The sequence below is a fragment of the Tympanuchus pallidicinctus genome, unplaced genomic scaffold (assembly GCF_026119805.1).
Source record: "Tympanuchus pallidicinctus isolate F22 unplaced genomic scaffold, pur_lepc_1.0 scaffold17, whole genome shotgun sequence".
NCBI classification, from domain to species: domain Eukaryota; kingdom Metazoa; phylum Chordata; class Aves; order Galliformes; family Phasianidae; genus Tympanuchus; species Tympanuchus pallidicinctus.
Genome location: NW_026294690.1, coordinates 19361363 through 19378437, shown reverse-complemented (window position 1 = coordinate 19378437; position 17075 = coordinate 19361363). Strand labels below are relative to the sequence as shown.

The 17075-nt window shown below is 44.2% G+C and overlaps 1 protein-coding gene across 17 annotated transcripts in view; it reads left to right on the top strand.

The window, feature by feature from the left end:
- TMCC1 (transmembrane and coiled-coil domain family 1) overlaps positions 1–17075 on the top strand; it is a 108438-nt gene that overhangs the window by 17270 nt on the left and 74093 nt on the right. For 9 of the 17 annotated variants that reach the window (XM_052678653.1, XM_052678650.1, XM_052678661.1 and 6 more), the window contains 2 exons: positions 2565–2622; positions 15337–15579. Coding sequence is in view for 3 of the 17 variants with exons in the window: in XM_052678661.1 (XP_052534621.1) it covers positions 15572–15579 (8 nt within the window). In the remaining 14 variants the exon portion in view is untranslated. Of the gene's footprint in view, positions 1–2564; positions 2623–13921; positions 14034–14528; positions 14862–15336; positions 15580–17075 lie in introns of those variants that run through there. The other 8 variants (XM_052678662.1, XM_052678666.1, XM_052678656.1 and 5 more) reach the window with 5 other exon arrangements.

Here is a 17075-nt window from a genome sequence, read left to right as displayed (position 1 = left end):
CAGCAGAGGGTGTCACATCCCAGATGGCTTTGTTGTAGGTTATCAAAAAACACAAGCAATGAAGATTAATAATAGTTCTGTTTATTACAGTACTTGGGAAGATAAAATCTAGGAGAGGAAATGAAGGCAACTCTTCTACCGTGGACTCTATTTCCTCCAGTATTGGGTCCCGGTCTTGGTGCTGGTGCTGGTGCTTAACTGCAGGCATTGGTGGTACTAGATCAAAGGTCTTTTTTGAGGGAGCTCTTAGTTAAAGCTAGTCGACTGAACAGGCCTAGGAAACTGCTGATACCATTAGAAACTTTACTGGCTCATCCTAAATGTCATCTGAAGTGCGACCTGAAAATGGTGAGGAATGGAAGTAAAGGGCCTCCTTTGAAGGCTCTGATATTTTCAAATGATTCTCCTTTTCAAAAATTAAAAAAAAATGGCAAAGCTTTGTTCTAACTTTAAGACTAAGATTTTTGTAGTTCTGCAAACACAGAAGTGTTGAAGCTTAGTCTCCTGAATTCCTTGAAATAAATATGAAATCCCTTGAGGAAACTTAATATAGGCAGAGGTTAGGTATTCTGTTTTAAGTAATGAATGAGTAGTGAGTGAGATGAGAACATTGATTTCTGGGAAGGGAAGCTTTTAATAGAATTACTGAGTAAATTCCACATGGAATGCACAGAGCTCCACTCACCAATTGGAATCTGTAAAGGCAAGGGAAGGCTGTTATATTGGAGGGAAGGGGAAGTATCCTGCCTAGCATTAAACCTTTTGCTGAAAGGACTATAAATATCGTGTTGCTTATATCAGCTAAATCATTTTATAGTTTCATGAGGAATCAAAACCAAATCACTGTGACATTAATCCTGCATACTGGCTTACTGATAGATGTTCAATACTAAGCAGCATATTATGGAATCAGAACTTGGCAGGCTTAATTGTATACTTAAGAGTCTAACTCACAGTTTGTTCCTTCTGGGAAGGAGGCAGTTTGGAATTAAAGAGTGAATTATTATAGTGAATCCATTAAATCAATGGATTCACTATAATGTTGTAATTATTTTGTAATTAATTCGGCGATGTTTATGCAGGGTCTTTTCTACAGCCTTCTCATTGAGAAGAACCCTGTCATTTGGGAAGAAAGTGGAAATCTTTAGGAAAAATATTGTTGTACCATGTCTCTTGTTCAAGACACAGTCCAAGATCTCTCAAACAAAATAATATCATTTAATTAAACAAGTGAGACCATGCCACTAGGTACCCAAACCAGCAGCTTCCCCAGTCTGTTGTTTTTTCATAGCTGCTAATTGCAGCACTCAAGAGATTCTTGTTTTGTTCCAAGTGGGAAATTGATCCTTGGAGAAAGCAGCAGCTTGGTATACCTTGTCAAAATTTTGCTTTCCAGTTTGGGAGAAACTCAGCACTGGTGAGGCCGCTTATTGACGTTGTCAGATTGCAAAGTTGAGGATCTGTAAAAAGGTCACTGGTCCCCACTGCAATTAGGGGAGTCATGTACTTGTTTCTTCTCTGCTATTGCTTTACAGTTTCTGCTAACACAATCGTAATTATGATAGAGAAACCACGACTGGGTGTGAAAGAGGGTAAGTTTGGGAGCAAGAGAAAATACAATGAGAGATTTAGCCTTTGGCATGAAGTATTTGGAAATGCTGGTTTGGATATTATGTTTCCAATTCTTAGCTTCACCTGTGTAGTCCTTCTGTCGAATTCACTGAGAGTTCTCAACACAGCATGTTTAAAAATCCCATCTGATAGTCCCTGCTTGTTCACATATCAAAGATAAAGGGCTCAGAAGCTCCTGAAGATTTCTCATAGACAGTGCAAGCCCAGTGATTAAAGATTAGAGGTGACAGTGGAAACATGAATAAGGAGACTGAGTAAAAGCAGAATGGAAAGCTGCGGAACTTGCCCTCATGGCTGATGGCAGAACATCTTCCTCTTAAAATCTGGATGTTCACATTGTGGCTTTGAAATTAAATAATTTTATTTCTTCTTGTTGCTTGGTGTTGCCATAGGAGGCAGGTATTCACTGGTGAGAATTATTCAACAAAGCAATCTCGAGTCTTGCTTTAAAGATTCAACATGAATTTGATTGTCCTCAGGCTTTCTGTGGTGGTCTGATAGCAAAGAGAAATGGGGCCAATGGCAGGACCCCATCAACAAGGCAGCTGCCTTTCTACCTGCCTGTACACAGCACCCAAGAGCAGCTATTCTCATAGGAAGTGCAAATTGGAATCACAAGTAGAGAGGAATTTTGAACAGGGATCTGATTTTACTAAAAACTATTTCAGGAGCCTGTCATATCAGCTGAGGCAGCAGAATTGGATAATGGTTTGTTCAAGTATTACAACATTCCTTACTATTGTTTCTCTGTGTCTGTGGATGTTCGTATGCGTATGCGTTATGTATGGGTTTGTTACCAATGAACTGCTCCTTATTTGTCTCTGTTTTCTTAGTTGTTACCATGTTATTTGGGCTACTCACTTTATGAGAGCTTAAATTGGCTCACTGTGTATTACTGCTCCTACAGTAAGATTGGTCACTTTATCTTCTAGGTTACATGTCGTTAAGAGTCCTTGGTGCTACAACAATGAAGATCAGAATCCTGTTATGGTAAGTGCTATACAGATAATGTAATGATGCATTACAAGTGTATGAATGAAATAACATAATTGCAGAGTATGTTTTAGATTGGAACGTACCTTAAACTTACCAGCAGCCCCACGCCCTGCTGTGGGCTGGTTGCTCCCTCCAGGTCAGGCTGCCCAGGGTCCCATCCAGCCTGGTTGTGGGCACCACCAGGGATGGGTCTCCCACAGCTTCCTGGACAACCTTTGCTAGGGTCTTACAGCCCTCTGACATCTGACCTTAATCTCCCCTTTTTTAGTTTAAAGCTTCACACTTGTCCTATCACTATCAGACTGTGTAAAAAGTCAGTCTCTCTTCTGTTTATAAGTTTCCTTTAAGTACTGTAAGGCCACAATGAGGTCTCCCAGAACTTTCTCCAGACTGAACAACTCCAACTCTCAGTCTGTCTCTATTGGAGAGGTACTTGTTCTCATGGCCCTCTGGACCTGCTCCAACAGTTGCATATCTTTCTTTTACTGGGGGCCCCAGCCCTGGACACAATTACTGCAGATGGGGCCTCACAAGGGAAGACCAGAGGGGTGCAATCCCCTCCCTTTCCTGATTCTACTCCTCTGTTGATGCGGCTCAGAATACAGCTGGCCTTCCAGGTTATGAGCACACATTGAATAAGTTATTTCAAGGGTTTGGGGCCTCAGGGCTAGTTACAATCAATTTGTAAGTTTCGCTTCAGTGTTTCAAAAGGATTTGGAAGAAAGAAGAGGGTCATTATAGATTCTGTCAAGGAGGTCTTCCTACTTACAAGGACAAGTGTTTAAGACAGTTGGTTCTTGGCTTTACCTGCAGGGTGTAGATAACAGGAACTCTTATGGAATTACTCTTCTATGGGAGGATCTAAGCAAGCAGCAAGCGATACAGTTTCTGTTAGCCCCTCTCCCTCACCCTGTCTTCAAAGCCTGTAAGCGAACAGAATAGTTAGTAGCTTTTTAATTCTATCACTTCTACCCATCACAAATGGCACCAGGCAAACAGGAAGTTGTTACTTAAAATTCAAGCCAACATTGTGTCAAATGTATGGATTGGTGGCCAGAAATCAAGCAGGAATGCCTGTGTCTCATACCTGATTAACCACAGAAGCTAGAAAAGATGTAGCACAACTCGGAGACATGCATGTTCCAAATATGTGTTTAAAGGCTGTGTAGAGTACAGTAAGGCATTGAGTCCCTTCTTCAGAGGGCAAGAGAATTGCCTGGGAGAGAGTAAGGGAAGTTCATGGAGTACTCATTTTAGAACTGTTCCCCTGCCCATCGTTCCAAGTCAATTAGATGAAGCTTGGTACACAACAAAGAGACTTAGGGGCAAAAATAAAAAAGGAAGCTCCTCACAATGAGTTGCTCAAGTTAGATGGTTTTCATATTGTACTGCTAGTTACAAAATGATAGACCTTTATGAAATTTGCATCTTTATAATAACTTTCATAGTCACTGTAATAACAGTAGACTTCTACACCGGTACTTAATGGGTTTGTTTGCAAACAAACAGCACAAAGTGAGATTCAGTGGGTATTCAGCCACTTTTTGGGAATAGTGGTTGTAATTAATGCTGTTCTGTAGGCCAAATAATAGGCATCAAGCTTTATGAGACAGTAAAGGCACAGATGTCAGTGAGGTACATGCTGAGGCAATGCAACAGCTCAAGAACAATGATGTAAGATCCTGCTAGATGAGCGGTTTCTCAGGATTCTTTCTGCAAACCACTGATGGCTTTCATAAACAGCTTTCTCCTCCTCCAGGTACTAGTGCTCATCTCTCTCTTTTTTTCTTGATAGCTGCTATCTGATTCAAAATGTTTCATGTTGGCACTGAGGCCTGGTGTGACAGAACTCTGGAAATGTATTCCTGGAGTGGGTGGTGATGATCTTCATATCCTTTGGTGTAGAGATAGTTGTATTGCATCAGTGGTTTTCAACTTGTAGTATGGGACAATGCAGGGTTTGGAATGACTTCAAAAGGATGAGTAAAAGGTCATTAATAAAATCAGTCCTTTTAATAAATTTGCTCTGTAATGATCTGTATCTTCCCTGGAAAATACGTATAGACCTGCAATTGGAGGAAGTATGAAAAATATCTTAGGAATCCTTTTTAGATCTTCATTTCAATAATGGTTTGATTCAGAGAACTGTCGTGGAAGCTGCAGAGTTAAAACTTCAATAACTCTTACGTTTTTGTAGCTACTGATGAAAAATATGACTCAATGTTTTGACATTTTGAGAATAAGTGGTTCATCAGGGACAAGAAGACTGTTTTTGAAGTATGTTTTAGAAAGCTTCATCAATAATCGGTGGTTATTTCTGAGCCTTCCATGCTAACATTGTGTAAACAAAGCTTAAGTCTTAAGAAAATTATGGAAATGCCAAGGGTTACCTGGTAAACAAGTGGTGTAATTGGTCATTCTCTCTGCTTTATAGACACGGTATCTTTTTGTCATTTCAATAACAAATGATCTCTGGGCTTATATCAGAGTAAATCTTATTGACCTTTTGCAGGTACTTATGCTTTTATTGAAAAACAGTAACTTCATCTTCATTAAAATCACTTTTAGACCTGTCTGGGGCCAGGTACTGAGCAGAGTAATTCCATAAGCTGTCGTACTTCCATACTGTCATAGGAATAAAGAAGACACGTAGCAATTTTTTTTACTTGAAGATATGTAGCATTAATCAGTGCAGTCTGTAATGGGGAACTGAGAAACACCTCTAGATAGATGTTTGCCCTGTGCACATCTGTGAATGTGTCACATAGCTTAACTGCAGCTAGCTCATATTAAGTGTTTCACATCTCCAACTGAAGTTTTCTTCTGTCAGTGGCGGTTCAGCTCTGCTCCTTAATGTGATTCTTTGGAAAGAATGTGGGGACCTCAACCCAACACACTGCCCTTGGCCTCAGTTATGTATGCATTTGTCATTTGTCTGCTGGACAGCAGTAATTCTGATCTCATATGAGACGTTTAGAGAATCCATCATCATTTCTTCCTATGAGCACATCACACCAGGTCCAGGGTTTGCCAGGTCTTCCAATAGGGAAAAGGGAAATACTGGCAAAACACTGTAGATTTAAGAGCAGAGATGATCCTGCAGTGACCTGCTGCTTAAGAGGCACTTGTATTTTGCATTTCTGTCTCCTTTCAGTACTGTGAAAGGGTGTCTGATTTAGAAAAAAAATGAGAGCAGGAATCACAAGAATCAAAATTGTTTAGTTTGAGAAGCAAAGCATGTGGCCCAAGTACAAGAGGTGCTATATGCAACCAAATTTTATTCTGCTTTATAAGCACTCCTAAATGTTAATGACTTTTCAGAAAATGAAAGAATAAAATCAGAATACATAAAACTCGAGCTGAATGCTGGAGAACAAATCAAGTAAAAGAAGTCCTCCTAGTGCAGTAAACCATATTGTAATTGACTTGCTTTACAGTTCTCGCAGTTATCCTCAAATGCAATGATGTTTTTCCTTTCATAATGCTAGAGATGAACTAAACCCATACACTGAGCACGTGCTTGGTGGAATGTCATATCCTGCAGCGCTAGATGAAGTGCCGGAGTTGAGCATCACTGAGTGGAGCTAAGCACAGATGGACAGGTGACAGAGTGTCTCGGCTCCAACAAATTAGTTCACGTCCCTGAGCGAGTGCAATTTGAGGAAAAATTTCCAATCATCTCCATTTACAACACTTGGATCACATCACAAAGCATCTTTGCTTCCCACCTCCTCATAACTTTGAATTCTAATTATCAACAAATCTCTTACAGGAGTCCTGCATTGTGCGGCTACTGGGAAGTGTGAATGCAGAAGGATTTTTTTCTGGATTAATTTTTCTTATAGATGTGTCTAACCAAGCAAAGTGACTGAAGTTGAACTTCTTCATCTTGATTCAGTGGCCATTGTTGTGATTCACAGAAGTGCGAGAGTTTAAGTTTGTCTTGTTCAAACGCAGTTTTTATTCCAGAAATGTTGACACAACTCCCTTAGCCTGTCTGGCAACAGGGACAGGGCACAAATGATGAGTGGTTACTGCTTTAAGGAGACTCACACACCCAGCTAAGGAAAAACAATCGATGATCATTTAGATGCTTCTGACTGAACAAAATGTCTTTAAATTAAGTCTCTCTACTTCTCAGATGAGATTAGAAAAGAAGAACACTCCGGCTTCCTAATTTAGCTACTAAAAAGACAGCAGATACAGCAATTTTATTGGGTTGTTTGGCTGGATGGCAAGCCTTACACTGCTATGAGTGCTCTTAGGGAAGGGATTTTTCCTTAGGGTATCTGTCATAGTTTAGAAACTACCTTTAGGGGAACCTAAGGACCAATGAGAAAAATAAAATACTTGATTGGTGTCCTTGTTATTAAGCAGTAAGTTAGGCAGGTATTTCTGAGATTGTTGTATTAGTTAAGGAATTGTGCCGCCTTCCCATCACTGTGTTCTCACACACACAAGTTGTAGTGACTGCTGGGCTCCAGCGGATTCAGCTCAGCATAGTGATCATGTGAGAAAGGAAGAGTCAGGACTCTTTGGCATGGAACTAGCCATTCCCAGGACTAAGACTGACAGCTTTACTCTGTGTTCATCGTGGTGCATTAAGACCTGTTTATATGGTTTTTATATTTGTATTTTTATATTGTTTCTGAGTAAGTAAGCCCTGTGGTTGGTCATCATCATTTATATGGTGCAATTAGTTCTGGGATTGCAACAAACTGTGCTATGTTCTTTGCTTATTTTATTAAAGGTACGGATTGTTATCTGCTCATTTAGTAAAGAAAGATCCCAAATGCTTATTTAATTACTCCTTGCTAGAGAGAATTTCAGGGCTGCTGGGTCTGTTCTATGACTTTGTTCTTCATGTGGGATGCTTCCACATAGAATTGGAACATAATTCAATTACATTTAACTATGAAGAAGCAGTGAAGCATGTAGTAAATATTATTGTTGCATTAGCATTAAATTTAATAAGTATTTCCACAAATGGGAAATTGGAGAAATTTTTCATGATAGTGCTACCCACGTCATAACTGTGGTTTGTACCTCAAGCCAGATTCTCTGACAGTGCGGATCCCACCCTGAAAAGCAGTCCATCACTGGGTAAGGTGAGGAAAAGTAAATGAAACAGCAGCATTGGAAGTGCATCTCAAACACCCCGTAGTTTACAGGCAGAAGGAGATGTCCATTCTGATTCTCTTTTTGACGTGGATCATGGCACTGCAGGTAGTTCATATCCCAGCCTTTCTTTCTTCCTCCTCACAAGTAACACAATGACCAAGAAGGCAGTTAATCATGTTGGAAGGGGACAGCTGGTTTTCAAACTGCAATGTCTTTGCTTTCTTTTGTCCTTAGATTTTTCGGAGTTGCCCCTTAAGAGCTGATGAACTCCCTCTCAGAGCTGCTTTCTTAGGTATCTGAAAACAACACGCCAGTTATCTGAGTGGATGTCAGGCAATCATTTTTAGCAGTCATTCTTTTATCAGAAGAAAATCTAAGTTCTCTTCATGCACTGTTTTTGCTTTGATAACATTCCTTTTGCAATGTGAGGATGGTATAAATAATTTCTAAGGGTAGATTTTTTGGGGGGAGGAAAAAAAGCACAAAAGAAACAGTGTAAATCCCTAGCGAGGGTAATGCGAAATGGAGCTGTACAGTGCCTGCCTCACTTTTCAGCAGGGCTTAATCCAGTCTTTGGTTGGGTATCTCATTATAACTACTCATTTTTACTTGAAATGAATCATAAGCGCTAATGCTAGGAATTGAAAGCTTTAAAAAATCTCTGCTATCCATTTGAACTACAAAAGGGAAGCTGCCAAATTGCAAATTGCAATAAGTATCAACAAGTTGAATCTAGTATGGAAATAAGAACTTGAGTGATTAAGAATTGATTTGCAAAGCAAGGATTGCAAACTTGTTTGTTCTCCCACACCTGCGCTCCACTTCAGCAGTACAATGAAGTAAGGCGTATCTAATGTACCTTTCCCCTAGTTGAGTAATGCACTCAAAGGAATACAGCCAGCAGAGACTTTTAAGATCACGCCACAATTTGCCCAATTATCACACCTAATGACAACACATTGTTCCTGCAAAATGTGTCTTTATTCCCTGGTAGGTTACATTTCCTTTCAGCCTTCTACCTATTGATTCAGCAGCACCTTGTGTGGAACAAATTTCTTTGTTGGCAAGTCTTGATTACGACACCAGAAACAAATTTTATGTCCTCAATATTCAACTAAGTACATAAGAGGAAGTCAGTTTAGCATCCATGGACACAGGTTCAATGCTAAGATATTAGACCAGCATAAGGAGCTGATAGAAAAAGAAGCAATTAAATTGACTAAGTGATATTTTATTTAAAGACACTTCATGATCTCCAGCACAAATAGAAATTACAGATTTTATTGCTTCTTTTGGCTTTTATCACTGTGCTTTCACATTTCTTGCTACATAGGAGGATTGAGAAGATCTGATGGGCTCAAGTTCCTAGGATATGGCCATTATGTAGGCAATTTTAAACTTAAATTAGTCATTAAAATTTGCAACCTCATGATTATTGCTTTCTGTGCTCCCAGCTTTTCTCATAAAATACACCCTTTACAGTTGGCTGCTTCTTGTAAGAATATTGTTTCATTCTCACAAAGGTTCTTACCAGTAAATTGAACAAGGAGAGTACATACACCAGCCTTGTATTTTTCTTGTGAAGCCTAGGAGCACTGAGTCCCTGGGAAAAGTAATTGAGTGTGCTGTATCCACTTGCTGTCCTCCACAGACTTCATTCTCTGCATTCATCTCGGTGAGGTGGCAGACCTGGCAAGCTTTATTTACACTGAAAAATGTAAATGTGTTTTTTCTCTCTCAGTATGGAACAACTGGAAGTTGTTTAGTACTCGCTGTCATAAGGAGAGAAAACTTATCGTGGCACCAAATCTTTGCTCCCAAGCTGTCATACTGAGTATTGATCCTTTGTTTCTGAGTAAGTAAGCCCTGTGGTTGGTCATCATCATTCTAGGATGTCTCGTTCTAGTGAATGGATCAATAATGTCTTCAGTGGCCTGCTTCTGTGTGCTCCCCTCTGCTATTCAGAGGCTGTCAGGAAGCAGTGAGGCCAGCTGCTCATCAGGGGGTGGAGAGCCCGGAGCTGCATGTGGCACGGCTGACTTGAAGCTGCGTTTGCAGAGCAGAGCGCTGCGCTCTCACTAACCGACCTTACAGTGCCAAACGTCCGCTAACCTTACTTCCAAACCTGACTATGATGAGACTATTAGCTTTGGTTAGTCACAAAGCTCAGTAATTCTAAAGCTGTGGAACAAGGGTGTGTGTTTTGTTCGGGACTTCTTCATTTTCTCAGGAGTTGTGTTTTCCTGATTTTATTTTCATACTAACATGGTAATACAAATCCCATCTTTTGTCCAGGCGTGGTAACAGGGAAAGCAACGTTTGCTGTAAATTAGTATATATTAGATCTAATATAACCGTGTCTGTGTGAAAGTTTAGATAGATAACTGCTGATCCCTTCCATCGGCTTGAGTCCTTTTAGCACATTTACACATTCGGAGTCTAAGAAATATCTGCATCTGCCTTTGACGTCTGCCGCCGTGACGGATCGATGCCCGCTGCGAGTCCGTTCCGCGCCCCGGGCCCTGCCGGCTCCGGGGTGCTGCTGCCCCCTGGCGGCCGCCTGGAGAGGACACGCGCTCCTCCAAGCGGGATGAAATGGCTGCTCCGCCCCGCAGCGCCCCTCGCCCCCCTTACTCGAGGTAACGCGGGGTGCGCGGTGCCCTCCCGTTCCGAGCACCGAGCGCGTCCCGGACTCGTGCCGCGGAAGGCGGCTGTGGGTCACGCACCGTGTGCTGCGTGGCCGTTACCGCCTGTGGTGGGGGCGAATTGCGGGGCCTGAAATACCGAAGGGGCTTTGTGGTTCGTTGAGACTCCAGGAGCTCACAGAATTCTTCCCGCGACGCGGCGGGCGGGGCCGTGGCGGCATCGTGCAGCGAGGGGCCGGGAACAGCAGGCGGCACTGCTGGATAAAATAAAGCAAAAGAATTTTTCAAAGAATGTACCGGGAGCCGCTTGTGCTCATCCTGCAGCAGCTCTTTGTTCTCCAAGGGGAAGTAAAAAGCTCGGGGTTTTATCCTGGTTCTCTGAGGAGCGCTGGGGCCCACCAGCACGTGCTCCAGCAGCACGTATGGATGCAGGGCGAGGTGCAGTCAGATGTGCTTTGGGCCTGCGGCGTTCCTGTGGGAGCTGTGATGCTGAGGGTGTGCTGGACTGGGCCCTGTTTTCAAGGCTGCTAGCTGCCCGTGCCTGGAAACGCAGGAAACTCTCCCCCGCTGCTGGCTGCAGTCACGCCGTTCAGTTAATAGTGAATCCATTCACTTCGACTAGGCTCTCTTAGCCTTTGCTCAAACTATGGGTGCTCCAGTCCCTTAATCATCATTGTGGCCCTTCAATTGACTTTTTTGTCCTGGAGTGCCCAAAACTGGGCACAAAAATGTGGTCCAACTTCACAAATCCCCTTGGCTTTTAGTTATCGGGACTACTGTAAGGAACGTGTTCCCTGGAAGTGGGCAAAGGCAGTGCATTCTAGGCCCCACGTTCATCTTCTTCATTGCTTTTTATGACTGAGTGTTAATCCCTTCAGAGCATCCCTTCCTTGTTAAACTATTGTGTCAGCTTTTCTCATCAGTGCCCCCTTAATACTATCTACATACTCTGGAACCATTACCTTCTACTAGATGTGTTTTGCTGCTCCCATTCCTTCCCTGTTCCTTGAAATGTGCCAATCCTGTTATACGCTGCCTCAGCAATACATGTGAAAGTGACTTGGGATATTTGCCAGTCATCTTTGGCTTGTGAACTTCTCATTCACATGTTTCTGGTCTCTATTTGCTTGTTGTCAATATCTGTTGGAGTCTGGCATTTGCTTTCCTAGCTAGTGAATCCGGAGATGGCCCCGACAGGGCCTTCTTAGGCAGAAAAAGGACTTTCTTTTCCTTAACTGCTCAGTAGTTTGTAAGTTTGCTCTTCCAGCATCAGTAAGTTAGTAATGCTGGTGGCTTCACTTGCTATAGCTACGTTGTTTGAAGAGCCTCAGAGAGTGGATCTGTATTTCTAATTGTTGATACCAGTGATGTAACTTCAAATTTGGAACTTTAGTATAGGTCCTCCTTACTTACAGGAGGCAAAACCATTTGAAAATCAGTCAATTGCTCTTCATTATATTGTTGCATCTCACCACTATCTAGAAAATGAAGTTGAGCCATTCAAGAAACTATCTGTAAAGATTGTAGCCTAACAAAGTTTACTAGGGCTCTGCCAGGGCTGACAAAAGGGGATGTGCTACACATATTAGGAAGACGGTTCCTTCCTCCACTCGTTTTCCTCATGCCTAGTGCTCTGGAAATGAATATGGCCGCGCAGAAGTGAACTCTCCTTCTCATTCTGTGGGGCCCACAGTGGTTTTAGTCTAGTGGTCCCTTCATCTATGGTTTTAATTCTACTGAAACCAAAGAGACACACCAGCAGATAAATTAGTGCAGTAACTCATTGCTTTGTCAACATCCTCTAATGGAAAAAAGAAACACCAAATGACTTTACTTAGACCCTTAGCTGGTTATCTGCTGTCCTTCCTTCCTGACTCTGTAGTGAAAGACAAGTGGGTGATATTTTGCACATTCACAGGCCGTAGGCTTCAGTGTTTGAGAAAAAGTCTTTCAGCTCAATAGCACATATTCTAGTAAAGCATCTAACCTGCAGGCAGGGTTGGTCATGTTTATCTGTGTCTGTAGCATTGATTTGAGGCTAACTTGTTTGAAAATGCCAGATGGAAAAGGTCGCACTTTTATTACTGTAAGTATTAATTGCTTTTGTTTTATTAACTTCCTAGGCTGGATTTACAATGGACAGAGTGCTTTGCAAATGAAAGTGCATTATTTTTCATTGTATTATTGCATTGCACTCTTATCTGGAGAGTAAAATACTCCTTTCAAGGTGTAACAAGCTGTAATTTCATTGAAGACTCTCTAGTATTCCTGCACACGAGCACAGTTGTAACAGTTTATTCCCGGGAGCCAGAAGGTCAAATTACTGGCCCTCCAATACCCAACTGGAGATACATTATAGCTCCGATGTATCTCGGCCGGAAGCGTTTGGGTGTGCTGAAATTGGGTGGGTTGTACCCTTTAAAGACATTCCAAGCTGTTGTAGCCATTTGGAGCATCACTGTCCTTTCCTGCTACTTTAACGCAAGAAGAAGAGAGCCAAGAGGCTGTTTGGCAATGAAAGGGTTGTTTTCTCCCATGCCTTGGGAAACTGTGCTCTGCTGTGTGAGCCACTAGGAGTCATTCTGCAGCTGAAGGTGGCTTAGTGGTTTATTGAAAGTCTGTTTACTTCCAGCACGGGGCAGTAATCTCATTGCAATGCAGTGAGCACTTCATATTTTGCAGCATGCTTCTTTGCAGCCGGGTGCACTTCATCCTCCCCATAGCCTGCAGATGCCATGTGTACGCTGGTGGGTTTGAGATGCGGTGCCCAGCCCAGCCTGAAGTGCAGGAATGTTGTGCTACGTGGAGCTTGGCTGAAACATCAACAGTTGTCGCAGCAATGCTGTGATGTGATGTGGCATGGCACTGTCTGCAGCAGTTTCTGGGGTTTTGTGAGTTGCCCGTACATCTATGTAGTCATCAGTGACTCCAAGTCAGGAGCCATTCCTGCAGAAATTCAAAGCAAAGCTCTGTTACCATTCCCAGACTTCTGGCATTTAGCCTGAAAGATTTCCATGGAAGCACTTTACTGCCTGCTGGTTCTTGGCCCTAAAATCCTGCTTGCGTTTTGTGATTTAGTATTTTAATTAAAATGACTCAATTGATTTTAAAGGGAAATTATTCCAACTGACTTCTGAGGAAAACGAGGCTTAATTTTTACCCTTCTAAATTGCTTCCAGCAGTGGCTGTTTTATCAGGGCACTTTCTGTTGTTACTTCCATCACCGTCACATTGCAGCTCACAAGAGAAAGCCCTCCAGCTTCTCTGTAGAACGGAATCATACCGGGCGGAATCGGTGCTCACAGCGCGGCAGCACGGGGAGATCCGCGGCAGCAGACGCGGCGCTGCGGTGCGGTTCGGTTCGGTTCGGTTCGGTTCGGTTCGGTTCGGTTCGGTTCGGTTCGGCGGTGCCGCGCACTCCCGGCTCTCAGCGCGGGGCCTCTCCAGGAGGCTCGCGACAAAGCACGTGACTCACGCAGCATCTGGGGGCGGGGTCGATGTGGGCGGGGCCTCGCGCGTCTCTACGCCTCCAACGGCGACGGCGCTGCGCGCTGACGTCGCGCGGCCCGGGTGAACGTTGCGGCGGCGCGCGGGGATGGAGCGGCTATCGGCGGTGCGGTGGGGGCGCCTCGCTCGGCGGTGGGTGACCTGCGGGCGGCGCCGCCGTCGCTCCCCGGGGCCGCGTGGCGGGGCCGATCTCCGCGGGCCGGGCCGGGCCGGGCCGGGCCGGGCGCCGAAGCCTCCTCCGGCTCCGCCGCTCGGCCGCCCATTCGCGTCGCCGCCGCCGCCTCGCGGCCGGCCGGGTCCTCCCCGGCTCCTGCCCGCGGGAGCTCGGCGGGGGCGGCGCGGCGGGGGAGCGGTGCGGGAGGGCCCTGGCCGGAGCGTCGCGCGTCGCTCCCGGCCTCGCTGTGCGTGTGGGCAGCCGGAGGCGCGGGGCGGCCGAGCGGAGCCCGCGCGTGGGGGCGCGCTGTGCGCGGTGGGGGCGCAGCGTTGCGGAGGAGCCGAGGAGCTGAAGGCCGCCCGCAGCCCCGCTCCGCTACTTCACCCGCCGGTCCCGCGCTGTGCCGTCCGGGGCGGGATGCCCCGTGGCCGCTCGTTCTGTGCACGTCCACTGAGCTGTGCCGTGGGTGCGGGAATCTGCTCGGCGTGCGGTGGGCTGAGGAATACGTTGAGGCCAGTGTATTTCAGAACCAGCAAACAAAAGGAAAACAAACGTTTTCTTGTGTGCTCCCTGCCATGCGTATCCCATACAATTGTTTGTTTTTTGTGGGCTTTTGGCTTTTTGTTGTTTTTTGTTTTTTTTTTTCCCCGGGAAGCTTTCTCGTTTGAGCTTTGTCAGCGTCTTATTTGGTCATAGTTAAAGGTGCAGTGACCAAAGGCAGCACTAATCCAGGTGCACCCATGGCTCTGTAGCTCCTTCCCTCTGCAGGTGTTGCTGCTGTGAGCTGCCTCTGCTCTCCTCACACTGTGAGCAGCGCTGGGATTTGTGCTGAGCGGGATGGTGGGAGCAGCGTGGTGTGTAGGGCTGGATTCACTGCTTGGGGATTCCTATAACAAACAGTAGGAATTAAGGATTTCTATTGTATCTCAGTCCAGTTTTTTAATGAATGAATGGTAGAACGACCATTCTAACTGCTGGCGTGTTCCTGTATGCTGAAATACAGGCACTCTGCAGTGTGATGTTATGCTGTGTGCTCCCTTATGGTCAAGCTTAACCCAGGTGCTCCAAGTGTTTTCTCTTTAAGTCATTAGGGTGCACTACTCAGAATAGGAGACAATACAAGAAACAGTCTCTTGACATTAAATGTGCCAAAGCTGACAGAAACTCACTGCTTCAAGTCAGAGTAGGTCCTTCTCTTTGAAGGAGATGGGTTTGCAGTGGTGTTTTGTTGCTGATCAGGTGTCAATGCTTTTTTCTTATGGTGCTTATTAATTTTGGCAGGTCTTTGTCCTTTATGAAGAAGCTGTGTTGCCAAGACTTGCTGTGAAGATGACCCACGCTACTGAATGCAGTTATCTGCAAATGTAGGAGCCAACAAATGCTATGTCCCACCCTCCCTTGACTTTCCTCTTTCTCATGGAATATATATTTCTAAAGTATTTCTAGATCTTTACTGAAGATGTTTGGATTATAGCTATGACCACATCTATGCAAAGGAGATGAGCAAGCCTGAGCAATGCTGAGGTATGTATACCTTTTGTATCTCATAACATATGGGTAATCAAAATGTGTTACTGAATTCAATAACAAATATGTTTGGAGAGTGATCCTGTGCAAGTCTGTTCAACAGTGGCAATGAACAAGGGCTTGAAATGTGCTGTCTGGGCAGAACACAAGTGATTGGGTCTTGGGCTCCCTACGTGCAGTAAGTGGCCAATGTGTGTTGGAGGAAGAGGAATGGTGGGAAGATGTGTAAGGAGAAAACCATCTTATTACAAAGAATTGGAGCATGCTACTTCTCTTTTGGTGTAAGTAGTCTGAAAGGTGAATTAGTGTACATTGGAGAAATGTTGCTGTAATGCTGTTCTGAAAGGTAACTAAAACATTTCAAGTATTTAAAAGGCTGAGATACAGAGCTGGGTGGTAGTGTCATTGGTCCAACTTAGGAGATGAGCTGTGATGGGAATTCTGCAGACACCTACGCTTACAGTTTCTTCAGAGAGAAATTTGGCAGATTTCAGTATTTCTCAGAGCTGCGTGTGCTGGTCGGTCTCCCTCAGTAAATTCCTTGGCCCAGTTTTTCATCCTGGAGCTGTTGGCTGTGATTTTCCTGGAGGTTAGTTGCCATAGAAATTATCCTGTTACAAATAAATATGCTTTTTATAATCTCTGGGTATGGTAATGGGGAGCAGAAAGACTGTTGGCCTTCCTGAGAGCAATAGAAGCTGCAGACCCATGGAGGCTTAATGTTGGTAAATCACCACCAGTAGGAGAGAGCTGAACAAGTGCCTGATTGCGTGGGTGAGTGGTGGCAGTGATGAATAGCATCATTTGGTCCCTGAGTAAAGAAAAGTGGTAGAGTTTACAGTGAGTCTGAGTAATAGTTAAGATTGGAGAAATGGAAAAGGAACAGCTTCTGTTCAGAGTCTGTTATGGTGGGACTTACTGACTCAGTGAAGTGAAAGCATTTTTGATGGAAAAGAACCTTTCTGAGGGATGTGGCCATTGTGATCCTATGTGGTGTGAGATTTGGGTGGAGATAACATCTAGATTCAGTCTTGAGCTAGTCCAGCAGCAGGGTTGTGGTGGGAAAGCTGAAAGCGGAAAAGACTGTGCAGGTGGGGAGGATCAGGCTAGGAAACATATAAGCAAGGCTATGGCACCTATTGAGATGCACCCATGAGAGTGGTAAGAACTGGCTGTTACTGCTGCAAAGCCACTGTTGGTTATCTGGGGGGGCTGTGCTGAGCAAGGAAGAAAGCAAGTTCCACCCATCCTCCAAAAGGAATCTTTTTAAGGAGAGAACCATGAGTGGGTCAGTCAGCTCACCTCTGTTCTGGGAAAGGAGATCAAATAAATAGCTAGAAACAGTTTAAACAAGCATGTTAAAAAACAAGAAGGTGATTATGTCTATTAGTCATTATGCCTAACCACCCTGGCAGCTTTCTACACAGAGATGACTGGCTTGGTAGATTTGTTTGGTTCAGCTTCGGTAGAGCTTTCAACTGTCTACCTTAACT